Consider the following 13,486-nt stretch of genomic DNA (forward strand, 5'->3'; position numbering starts at 1 on the left):
GTCTTTACTAACAGCAATAAGTACAGATTTGTACCATTTAACCAGCCAAAAGGTACATTTAATATTCTGTATCACTGTACTAATAAACAATATTTATTTTAATTGCACTTTTTTTTTTTTGAAAGCCAGACAATTTTGGATCATCACGTTTTTGACTCATATTCAGTTGATGATAATGTTTATAATCTTTATAATCTTTACTGGTACAAAAAAGATTGGTACAAAAAAAGGACTTTCACTAAAAGCCCCAGCGACAAGCTTTATCCTCTTTAACGTACAAATCTGTACTTATTTTTCTTAGTGTGTATAGGCTCGAAGCACAGACCAAAGTTGTAAGTAGACATAGTAAGTGGAGGCCTGAAGATAGAAAAGCACCTGAAGATCCTGAAATTTAAGCAAGCCACTACTGCCACTGCCATGTTCCCAATAGTATTTAGACCTTTAAGACCATAAAGAGTCACAAAAAGGTTTTCAACCAACCAATCAAACACTTATAGTTATGCCAGCACTGCTGTATCTGATCCAGTCCCACTAACACCTTATACGCAACCACCATGCCCATCAGGGTAACAGAAGTGCTGAGAGTGGCTATGTGTGGTGGTCTATCCTGGGGGGCCCTGACCATTGAAGAAAGAATAAAAAAGGATAATAAAAGAAGGATAATAGTAAGGTAAAGGTAAAGAAACATGTACGTGTCTTTAAACTACAGGGTGTTCCTATAGGATCAGTGGAGCTGATAAGATGGACAGTGAGTGCAGAAACAAGGAGGTGATCATAATATTTTGAATATTAGATTATTATTAAATACTGTGTATCTGCTTATGAAAGGTGTGTGTGTGTGTGTGTGTGTAACTCTGAACAGACGAGGAATAGTGCTTTCTTTCTCTTAGAGTTATTGTGCCATCTACAGGTGAAGTAGAAGAATTACACTAAATGAATTATTTCAAGACTTACATTTCAGCATTTCCTATTTTATTAAGTAAAAAAAATCAGTATTATTAGTCATTTGTATACATTAGATGCTTTAAAACTTCAGTGAGCAATGTTTGTGCACTTGTTAAAAAATCAGTCCTGTTAATAGTCTGTCTCTCTACAAAAGCTTCACATTGTATATATGAATCAGCCATTATATTAAAACCAACTGACTAATAGTATGTAGTCCCTTGTGCTGTCAAAACAGTCGTGATCTGCTGAGGTATTAAACTCCACAAGACCTCTGAAGGTGTCCTGTGTTATCTGGCTGGCATCAAGACTTTTGTAGCAGATCCTTCACATTTTGCTGACTGTTTGTTCACTTTTTGCTGCATGATATGTATATATTATCCCATTGATTAACAGATGCCATTGTAAGATGATAAGAAGATGATGCGTGATATTTACTTCATCTCTCGGTGGTTGTAATGTTATGGCTGATGGCTGTGTGTTACTGTATTACTGACAGTAAAGATCATATTTCAGCTTGGCTCCAAGTTTGGTTCCTGCAAGCTTCTTCTGGAATTCTTCATCCATTTGTTTACTCTGGGCCTCGCTGAAGTGATTCTTCCAATCACCGACTTCACCTGACCAAGAGAAAAAGAACAGAGAGTCATTGGATTGGGTATATCCACAATTCTTGGATATGTGGCAGATATGTCCTCCTTCTAGACTTCTTAACCTTTTACACTTTATTTTTCACACAGTACTGAGGAATCAAGACTACTTAAGTGGCAGTCCGTATTATTTTGTTTTTAAACATAAGCAGAGGCTTTTCTGAGTGGAGAAGGGACAAAATATTATGTTTAATGGTATCAGTGTGCTGGAACGACCATCCCTGTTAAGCCTAATATATTTATACTAAAAACTGGGGAGTTGGGTCGCTTTTTGCAGGGGTCTTTATGTACTTGTGTCACACGTACAGCCTCTAAAAGAAGATCCGGCTCAGTTTTACTGAATGCGAGCGGCTGGTGGAGCAGTGGAGACTTCAGAAGGGGAAACTCAGACCTTAGTAGGTCATTCATCAAGTTGAAGTGAAGTTTCTGACTGAGCACGGGCTCTCTCTCTCTCTGACTGAACATAACCTGGAATCGGATTCATCCGCTGAAAGGAGACCGCATCGCACCCGCCCAGTTAAATTGATTCTTCCGCATGCTCAGTGCAATTACCCATTCTTACCAGAAAGGGCCCTAAATCTTAAAACTTACGGACATCAGCTTTAAATAGTTAAATGGTTTGTTGCCCTGATTATATGGGTGTGTTGTTGGGTGAGGGGCATGTTGCTATAGTTTGAAAATCAGACTTTTAGCCTAAATTACACTTTTTGCATATGAAGATCTTATCCAGATTTATTTGTGATAATCTGAACAGCCAGAAATGAAAAGATATTTGACGGTGGACTGAAATGTAATTACAATCAGATTCTCAGTCTTTGGTTGCTTTAAATATATTTTTGATTCGATTCTGGTCACTCCTACCAGAGGTGTCAAATAACAACATACAAAGACATGTACCATAGGTTTACATTCGGTTATCTATACTTTACTGGATGAATTATTATATATTAATTTAAAAAATTGCCTTGTTAGTCCTATTTCATTTCAGCTTTTTGCATCGTTCAGAAAAAACCCTTTCCAGATATACATATACCATTCTTACACCCTATTGGTTTATACTGTGATCCATCACACCTGCACACATCACGCCCCCCACACACTTCAGTAAGAACATAGCAGACGTATGTAGCCTAGTATGAAGATGATCCGTGCAGAGACTTAAGAGAACTCAAGCTCTCAAAACATCCAACTAAGCTTCTTTAAAATATTTATATTCTTCAAAAATACATTCATTAACAGTGAGCATATATGCAGCTGAAACTGGGAGTCTAGTGCATCTCAAATTTATCAACATTAACATTTTAATATAACATCATAATGATTATAGCTTTTAGATAAATGTGTTTTGGGGAGGGGGGAGTAGTGCACTGTAGGACCCTGTGGTGCAGACTAAAAAGCTTGAGTTGATATGTGACACCCCAGTGTCTATACTTCTACCCGAGTAATAAATATGAATACTTTTACACCTTTGCTCCAGACATAAAAATCTTTGACGTCATTAAATCCAGAGGCAAAGGTTGCAAATCTGATCTGATCTCTTTTAAATAACAGTGCAAAAAGTAATCTCAGCAGATCTGATGTAAGAATCAACATAGCCTGCTGTATACATATTCCTCTCTCTGACACCCATAATAATTATTAAGCCCCTGAGATAACACTTATTGTCCTATTAATATATTACATGGCTGTGTATATCAGGCTGTGAAACACCTACACTGTAGAGAATATCTTTAGCTTAAATGCCTTTAATGTTACTGTTTGGTTTACCTTTTCTGAAGATGGCATTTGCTATCTGGGCGTGGCTCTTTTTGGAGTTTTCCTGCATGGCACTGAAGGTGGTTTCTTTAGCAATGGTGGAGATCTGCTCGTCTGTTAAGGGGAAGTTGAAGAATTCTGCAACTTTCTTTATACCCGCTGGTGCGTTCTAGACATGGGGGGAAAAGGAATGCTATTGAAAAAGAGTACTTTCACCATAAATAGCAGAATTTCCACAGGAACTTTATTAAATTTATTATTATGCAGCCAAACTGTGAGTTCTTCCAATTAAATGTCTAACATTCAGTGGGCTGAAATATACATAGAAGTTCTCATAGCAATTAATATGACATCTGTTTACAGATAAATGCTGGTTATTCCAAAAGTGAAGCAGTGTCGATGATCTTGTGCCTGTAAAGGACATCTGGTCATGCTCAGTACTCAGAACAAGACGGAAATTGATGTTTTTATGCATTCTTGAAAAAAGGATAACAAATTCTTTAGGCCCTATTTTAGAGTTCTTTAGGCGAGACGTATCGTGAAGGTGCAAAAATTATACCTTGGGCAGCTCAAAAGGCATGAACTAATTATCTTAAATAATCATGGGTTTGTCACATTCCTTTAAGAGCTGACTTTGGTGGATTGCTATTTTAACAGGTCAGCACTTCTGTGCTTCTTAGCAAAGGAAGATCTGCTCATTCATGGCGTGAAGGTGTGTGAGCAGGTCATTTACGGGAACAGCAATGTTATTTTATAATTCGTTTTTTTCTCTTTATTGTTGATAGAAATGTTGGGTTTGCTGCGTGTTCTTGTGTGTGTAACGATTGGGGGAGTACATGCGTTTGACACACACTGTGCACCTGCATTGCAAAGATAACAATTAACATCTGACGGTTGATTTGTTGTCTAGAGCTCTATCCGGACGGGATTAGTTTCTCAGGGGGACGTCTATGAAAAATATTTCACACTTCTACTCAGTGATAAAACCCTTGCATCCGGGCTGCAATTTTAAAAACAGGAGGACCAGTGAGTTTTTATTGGCTTTCCACTCGCTGTTGTGTTTACGTGGATCTCAGTGGAAACGCGCCTGACATAAGTGTCATTATGGTGGGTGACAGTAAACAAATGGGTATTTTATTAAACACGACGTGATTAAAGTCAGAGATGTGGATCTGGACGGGAATAAAATTTCCGGTCGACAACGGAGTTCAGCGAAAAACAGCAGGTAAATCAGCCTGTAATTTTCTCAGAGGAAAACACATGTACATTAATAAAGTCACAGAGGACCCCCCCATTAAAGAGAAAATTACCCCAGAACCCTAAGAAACTAATCCCACCCAAATAGTGCCGCATCTGTATTTTCCGTTGCCAAGATAGCATTTCACTAGAAATGTCCCTAAACACAAGTCACTTCCAGACCACCATGTCTATCAGCGTAAGCGTCTTTGCTATTGAAATGATACAGATGCATGGAATGATAATAGTCTATTGGCGGGGTGTAAGATAGCAATGAGCCTCACAACACGCCTTGCTAAGGATATACTTCAAACATGGCACCATTAAACCAGCAAAACAACACTTTTATTTCTCACTGTTGTTCTAAACCCCCTCAGGAGATTAGTTTGACTCTTAAAATCATGATATCTTACCTCCTTCATCTCTTCAAAGGTCACAATCAACACATTTGGATCATCCATTTGTTTGTTCCAGGCCACAGCATGGTCAAAATATGAACCCCAGCCCACTGCACAGAACAAAATAGACATGATTCTTTATTTACACACTGGAGGATTTACTCATTTTCATTTTAAAATAAGACTAATTAAATTCTAGGCATTCTTTGGTTCTCGATTGACAAAATAAAATTAATTAAATGAAGGTCAAGGCTAGCTGCAGTTGCAGTGTGCACTGTTTAAAGAAAGTAAGTACAGGCCAACTTTTTATAATAAAATGTAAATGTGTGAAATCACTAGTAGTCTATGTTTCAGGGTGCTTACCTTCACCAGTCATGAAGTCTGAGAAGAACTTGTCCCAGGACTCAACGTTGGGCAGGACTGGGTTTTTGTTCATGAAGTGATAGTAAGACACGGCTGTGTCCTTGGGGTTTCTGAAGACCACCAACAGCTGAGAACAAAAGACACATTTTTTAATGATTGCATTTGTCTACTTTAAGTCGCTGACACAGATGTGCAAATGCGGACATACAGCTTGTCTAACAGAATAGGAACTTAAGAGTCCTTTTAAACATATAAAAGCCATGTCATTAAGCCCAATGTACCTATAAAAATACAGTTTATACTTTTAACGCATTTACATTTACATTACAGGCTGTGACAGTGTAACTTTCAGCATTGCCACTAGAGTAATAATGAGTGTGGAAGAATGTTTATGGATCTGGATGTCTGTTGAGGCTCATAGATTGTAGGGTTAGAATTTGACACCAACGGCATGAATACATTAACTCAACCTGCCTTGTGTTTTCAGCGTCCAGGCTGGTATAGAAGACTTAAGGGTGTGGGGAAAGTTTTCTTGACACATTTTGACCTCGTAAATACCAGTCATCTATCTAAAACCATAGACCAGTGGTTCTCAAATTGTTATACCATGTACAGCCCATACCCATTTTATTTGATAGACAAACACAATATAGCAAGTAATTGTGAAGTAAAAAGAAAATTAAACATTTTAAAGTCTTGCCACAGATTCTTAATGGGTAATCGGTCTGGGTCGTTCGAACACGAGTATGCTTTGATCTAAACTATCCATTCCATTGTAGCTCTGTTTAGGGTCATTTAGGGTCTACTTCACCTTTCGGATTGCCCTGTGTTTTTCTCCACCCATCTTCACATCAACTCTGATCAGCTTGCTTGACCTGTAGCCTGCGTGTTTAGCTAATATCGCCCTGGCTTAGTGGAACACTCAGGGTTCCTCAGTGTACACGCTGTCAAGCGGCGGTTAACCACTAATGCTAATGCTGCTGCACCTAGCCTTAGTTTAAATCTGGCAATCTGAAACTCAAAATTTACTTTAAATAAATGGAAGTGCTTTACTCACCCGAATCAACAGTTTTCAGGAGAGAAATCTGTGTATATTAACATCTAGTGCTCGTTTGACTTTAAAATGTATATTTTTTTAAAGAAATACTTAGCTTAGCTTCCCTTAAATTAGTTAGCTACCCTGACCACCTTTCCTTACTGGTGTCGCTTAATGCACCTTAAAATCTGGTGCACCTTATGTATAAAAATAGACCAGGAAATAGACATTCATTGATAGTGATAGTGTTATAGTCAGAAGAACAAGGTATTTGCTTACACCTAGGTTTGATTTAAATTTTGAGCCCCATATTTTTGTGTTTTGTAGTCTTGCACACAGTTACCTTTGTTTTCTTGTCTTTAAATGACACCGGAATGTACTTTGGGTGAAAGTGTGTTCCAAGAAATCTTCGTGATGGCATTTGTGCTACAATCTGAAAGACAAACACAAATGTCTTACAGAAAGCTCAAACAACTTGACTGTTCTGTGCTACTGTGTGAAATAAAATGACCATGTCAGCTTGATACTGAATAGCCTGAAGATATTATTCATATATTAGTCTCAACTTCAGTCAGAAACTGCTGGGAATTGATCAAACCCTGCACCACCAACATATGATTTTTTTTTCTGGCAAATAGTGCAATATTAGAAAAGCTTTACAAACCACATCCTAATGTCAAATTTATATTTCATGTAATGAAACTCGCTAAAATCAATGCAAACTCAATTACAACTCTTGTTACAGATCTAACAATGATATATCAGAGTAGATGCTGCTAAGCTATATATGCTGGACACAAACATAAATAAAAGAATTATGTTTTCTTTTTTTATTAGTGTTGCCGGTCGTTAATTACAACAGTATTCTGTGATCAATTACAATTAAAATAATTATTCAAAACATTTAAATGCTGGTATAAGTGTTTAGTGTGGTATGCCTGGCAAACACACTAGAGCCTTGTTTAAGTTTATTATAATATCTAGTAGTTTAAATAGAGAGAGAGTTTTAATAGAGAGAGAGTTAAAGAGGGTAGTGAGAGTTAGTTTCATTTAATCACAAATAAAAGGTAATCTAGCTGCATTCAGAACTCATTAGAAGTGAGTTCTCCAAATAAATTTGCTAATACATCACCAGGCACTGTAAACTTGGTAAAATAATTATCTTGCATGAAATTTGCAATTAAAACAACACAAGTTTCCAGATTATTCACGTGTTAATGCATGAATGTTGACACCAATATGTATAACCGCAATGGCAACTGCTCTAACTTATGTAGCTATGAATGTAAATAACTGAGGTGTTAAACAATACACAGGACTTTATGCTTAAAGCAGATTAATAAGAACTTGCTATACAAAGAGTATAGCATAAAATCTGCAGGGGGTGCTTTGGGAAAATAAAGAGTGGATCTACAAACCTGATGCACTTCTGGAGAGTGAAATTCGATTAAAGGTGGGCGATCGGGGACAGTAATTCCAGACGAGATGTTCATGATTTTCTTGACTACACCCACCATCCAGTTGAACCCTGAGGCAAAGTAAAAGTTGGGAGATTAGTGTGTGTGGGGGTGGGTGGGTGGGTGTGGTTGGCCTAGCATTTCCTTTGTTACAGAAACTCTCTGTAGTGTATCCTGTAAGTAAACAATGAGTAGCACTGTTGACTTAAGTCAGGCTATAATAGGTGTTACGTATTGGCCTACAACCACACCTGGGTAAACAAAGGAAGGCTTACCACAACTTTAGTTTTCTGCGATCTTGAAAATATCCAGTAAGCATGATGCTGCAATAAACCAGTTTGATAAGACTCCAGTCAAACCGGTCTTGTAGGTCAGGGTTTAAAAACAGTCACACTGTATCATATGTATAGTAATGAAGTAGAGGTACTAGGTATTATTATTCACTACTGTACTTGAGTACTAAAATACTGTATCTGTATCTACTGGAGTATTATTTTTACTTTACTACTGTACTTAAGCACTAAAATGCTGTATCTGTATCTACTGGAGTATTATTTTTACTTCACTACTGTACTTAAGCACTAAAATGCTGTATCTGTATCTACTGGAGTATTATTTTTACTTCACTACTGTACTTAAGTACTAATATACTATATCTGTATCTACTGGAGTATTATTTTTACTACACTACTGTATTTAAGTACTAAAATGCTGTATCTGTATCTACTGGAGTATTATTTTTACTACACTACTGTACTTAAGTACTAAAATACTGTATCTGTATCTACTGGAGTATTGGCTACTGGCAACATCTATTACTGAAGTGTTCAACATTTTGTTGTACTTAAGTACTACAAGTTTTCTAAAATATATTACTTAAGTACTAAAATTCAAAAAGCAGTACTGAGTTATGTAGTTTTTACAGAAAGCAGTGGAAAATTCTGTATCTACTGGTGTATTATTTTTTACTACACTACTGTACTTAAGTACTAAAATGCTGTATCTGTATCTACTGGAGTATTATTTTTACTACACTACTGTACTTAAGTACTAAAATACTGTATCTGTATCTACTGGAGTATTGGCTACTGGCAACATCTATTACTGAAGTGTTCAATATTTTGTTGTACTTAAGTAAAGGTTTTCTAAAATATAATACTTAAGTACTTAAATTCAAAGTGCAGTACTGAGTTATGTAGTTTTTACAGAAAGCAGTGGAAAATTCTGTATCTACTGGAGTATTATTTTTTACTACACTACTGTATTTAAGTACTAAAATGCTGTATCTGTATCTACTGGAGTATTATTTTTACTACACTACTGTATTTAAGTACTAAAATACTGTATCTGTATCTACTGGAGTATTGGCTACTGGCAACATCTATTACTGAAGTGTTCAACATTTTGTTGTACTTAAGTACTACAAGTTTTCTAAAATATATTACTTAAGTACTAAAATTCAAAAAGCAGTACTGAGTTATGTAGTTTTTACAGAAAGCAGTGGAAAATTCTGTATCTACTGGAGTATTATTTTTTACTACACTACTGTACTTAAGTACTAAAATGCTGTATCTGTATCTACTGGAGTATTATTTTTTACTACACTACTGTACTTAAGTACTAAAATGCTGTATCTGTATCTACTGGAGTATTATTTTTACTACACTACTGTACTTAAGTACTAAAATACTGTATCTGTATCTACTGGAGTATTGGCTACTGGCAACATCTATTACTGAAGTGTTCAATATTTTGTTGTACTTAAGTAAAGGTTTTCTAAAATATAATACTTAAGTACTTAAATTCAAAGTGCAGTACTGAGTTATGTAGTTTTTACAGAAAGCAGTGGAAAATTCTGTATCTACTGGAGTATTATTTTTACTACACTACTGTACTTAAGTACTAAAATGCTGTATCTGTATCTACTGGAGTATTATTTTTACTTCACTACTGTACTTAAGTACTAAAATGCTGTATCTGTATCTACTGGAGTATTATTTTTACTTCACTACTGTACTTAAGTACTAAAATGCTGTATCTGTATCTACTGGAGTAATATTTTTACTACACTGCTGTACCTGTATCTACTGGAGTTTTATATTTTTTCTCCTACTTTCACTTTTACTTCAATAGATATTTTCCGTGAGTTTAAAACTTTTATTTCAGTATTTTTTTGAGCGAATCAACGATCAAGCTGAACATTATACCTTATAAGAAGACCTTGCTGCTCCCATTCTGCCTTTCACTCTAAGAAATTTCCACTACTTTCTGTAAAAAAACTACATAACTCAGTTCTGTACCTTTCAGTAGCACATTTTAGAATACTTGCAGTACTTAAGTACAAAAATGTTAAACACTTCAGTACTAGATGTTGCCAGTGGTAATGATGTGGGTCTTATTCATTAAGGTTCACCAACCAAACACACTGACAGTTGTTATCGGAACAAATAAGTGTTTTTCCACCATGCAATTGGAGCTAGGAAGTTAGTAAAGTTTTAGTTATAATTTTTGACAGCTATTCAGTCTTATTATTTGACTCATATTTGACTCAAAGTATTATGCTGTGAACTTAATGTAAAGCACAGATTTTGCAAGTCTGACTGCAGTAAAGCAGCTGATTGGTCCATAGCTGTTAAATAACATATGTAACCTGATCCAGCTTCCCCTTTTCCCCATATTTCCTGCTCAGATTCAGAACAATAGGAATCACTCTGATTTTACTAAACCTGCATGTGCAATGCCTTACAACTTCCCCCTCTATCTTCCTCACCTCCTGAGGCCTTACTCACCACACTTGGGGTATGCCACCAGAAACACGTCATCCTCCCTGGCCTGCATGACCTTCGCTGCGTCCAAGTTTTCAGGTGGGGACATGATAGTGGAGTACCAAATCCCATCCCGCTTATACATCTTGTCCTCGTCCTTCATTTCCTTCCCCATCTCTATTCTAGACTTGATAGACTCCATGCTGTCCTGGCTGAAGAATGCAGTGCTTTCTCCTGCTGCAGACTGTGGACTGGGGCGGCTTTAGGGGTAGAGGAGTGTATTTATACAGGAACAGCCAGAGAGTGAGCGTGAGAGAGAGTGAGAGAGAGTGTGTGCAAAGGGAATTCCCTCCCCCACTCTAAACAGACTGCAGTGGAGGCTCTGGCTGTTGTGTGCTACATGCTGATAAGTCATCCATTCATACAGGAAACTTTGAGTGAACTTTGTGTAACATTGATTGCACACCCGGCACCATGTTTACTCTGGAATGTGTAGATTTATATCACTCTAATTGCATGTATAAGCTAACACATCCTGTATACAAAGTTTAAATTTGTGCATTTTTCTGCACATTTTGGAATTTGAAAGTTTTGAATTTGTTCCCTATCTTATGTACAATGTTGAAAAAAGTCCAAATAAAAATCTAATTAAATGTACAGTAGCAGTAATATCAGCAGAAGCATTAGTAGCAGCTGTTGTAATGTTTGTAGCAGCAGATGGTTTAATAGTAGCAGTGGGGCGGCAGCAGCAGCAGCAGTAGTATTAGTAGTAGTAGTAATACCCAAAGTTGTAAAAGTATTCACAATCATTACAGGTTTCAGGTAGAAATATAGGTACGAGGGTTTTAAATACTTTTGTAGAAGTAAAAGTATTCCCCACTCAAGCTTTTTACTTAAAGTAAAAGTGTAAAAGTACTGGTTTAAAAACTACCTAAAGTGTAAAAGTAATGTAGGGGGGGGGGAAGTACAGTCCTACTTTGGATAACTCGGATAACAAGCAGTTGATGGCTGTGATCATCTATTTTCCTCTTGATTATATTCCAGAGGTTTTAATTTAGTAAAACCAATGAAACTCGTAATTTTTAAGTGGTCTCTTTTTTTCCAGAGCTGTATGTGAATTTGAATGAATTTTACATTAAGGACACATTATTGCTTTGAATACAAAAAAATAAATAAATTGTTTATCTTTTATTGAAGAGTACACCCGAATTAAAATTTTTTAGCTGTAAGTACAATATATCATTAAAATACTTAGATTTGTTAATAACCCTAAAAAAAAAAAAAAAAAAAAAAAAGCTTATATTTTGTAGCTTATATATTATTTGTATTATTTTTTATTTCTACGTAATAGCTAATGATGTGTTTTAGAGTCAAACAGGTATTTTATTTTTCTAGTGTATTGTTATGTATTATTTAACGTTACATCGTCCAATAAAAAGAGAGTACTGCTGTGTCGCGCGGTTTTAAAGAGGCACGAATTTAAGGACGCAGTCAGGGTGAATTTAGACTGCTCCGACGCGAAAACGCACATGGTCGCACTACCCCCCTCCAACCGGTCGCATGTGGGCGTGACAAAGGCGTTCCCTGCGTCGTCCAATTAAATCGTTTTAATAAATGGGAAATGCTTTTTATATAAGCTATTATTTCCAATACTTAATAAATATAAATGTGTCTTTATAGATATAAATGTTTGAATGAGCTTCATTACACTGTCTAGTGAGCAGTATATAAGCTGAAAAAAGCAAACTTTTCCAATTAAATTACATATTAATATTTTAAAAACCCACCAGAGACTCCAACAATCACAGCCTTTCTCCTTGCTGACAGAGTCCCTGTGAATCAGCAGGGATTTTATAAAGAACAGGGAAGCCTGAAACTTCTCTTCCAGGCTTCTCTGGACGCTTGAAAGCGGAACTAAAATGTTTTCATGCGCTGCGCTGAGGACGCGTTACAGGCCAACACCTGCTCTCTGATTGGATAGACGCATTGCATAAAGTTCAGCTCGGCTCAACTTTTCATCGCATCGCATCCCCCGCTCTCGACGCGTCGGACCCATGATGCACCGCGCGACTGCGTGTGACGGAGGCGGCGCTTCCCATTGAAAATGAATGGGATCCGTCGCTGTGCGTTGTCACGTCGGAGCAGTGTAAATTCACCACAGTAACATAAACACCACCGACAAAACGATACAGAACAGAGTAAAGCCATTGCTTTATTAAGGTAGCTTCAGCACAAGCACTGGCACTGCGTGTAAGTAGTGGCTGTTCAGCTTTCTTAAAAAATACTTTATTGCCTTCAGTAAATCACTGAGGGAGATTGTATAATGTCTATATTTAAAGTTCCATCTTAAATTCTGCTGATTACCATTTCACCGTAAATGCTGCTAATTTAGTTACCATTCCACCTTAACTGCTGCTGTTGTGACGCTAAGGCTTCAGGAGGAATAGGAGTTTTTAGTTGCTTTGAACTTAAGCTATTAAGGTGGAACAGAGCATTTCATATAAGAATCCATGTTCAGTTTTATCTGGACTGTTTGTATCTTCTGCACAACATAAAATGTAACGTGTGTGCTGTTTTAAGGTGGTATTGAAAATGTAAACGTGAAACTTAAAACTGCATACGTTACCCTGGAGGCTTTAGTAATGAGGAATTTGTTAATTACAAATAAGTAGTTCTACAGTAAACTACAGTAAAATATCCACAGATATGGGAAAATTAAATTTAGACTTATTAATACTTTTTAAGACTTTTTAATACTTACACGTTTAATCCCATTCAGAAAAAAAATTAAGACCTTTTTTGTGATTATTGTATTTTTTAACAAACCAATATTGTAAACAAATAAATGTGCATATGAAAAATGCAAGTGCAGTATGCAAAAATAAAA

At 36.4% G+C, this 13,486-nt stretch overlaps 1 protein-coding gene across 1 annotated transcript; it reads right to left on the reverse strand.

The window, feature by feature from the left end:
* Positions 1-955: 955 nt before the first annotated feature.
* Positions 956-10,907, reverse strand: sult6b1 (sulfotransferase family, cytosolic, 6b, member 1). Its single transcript, XM_022669952.2, has 7 exons — positions 10,624-10,907; positions 7,796-7,905; positions 6,721-6,810; positions 5,342-5,468; positions 4,994-5,088; positions 3,357-3,513; positions 956-1,559 (listed from the first exon to the last, which is right to left on the reverse strand). The coding sequence occupies exons 1-7, from the start codon at positions 10,799-10,801 to the stop codon at positions 1,432-1,434; spliced, it is 885 nt and encodes a 294-aa protein (XP_022525673.2). The 5' UTR covers positions 10,802-10,907; the 3' UTR covers positions 956-1,431.
* Positions 10,908-13,486: the final 2,579 nt, after the last annotated feature.

Source organism: Astyanax mexicanus, chromosome 16 (assembly GCF_023375975.1).
Source record: "Astyanax mexicanus isolate ESR-SI-001 chromosome 16, AstMex3_surface, whole genome shotgun sequence".
Taxonomy (NCBI): domain Eukaryota; kingdom Metazoa; phylum Chordata; class Actinopteri; order Characiformes; family Acestrorhamphidae; genus Astyanax; species Astyanax mexicanus.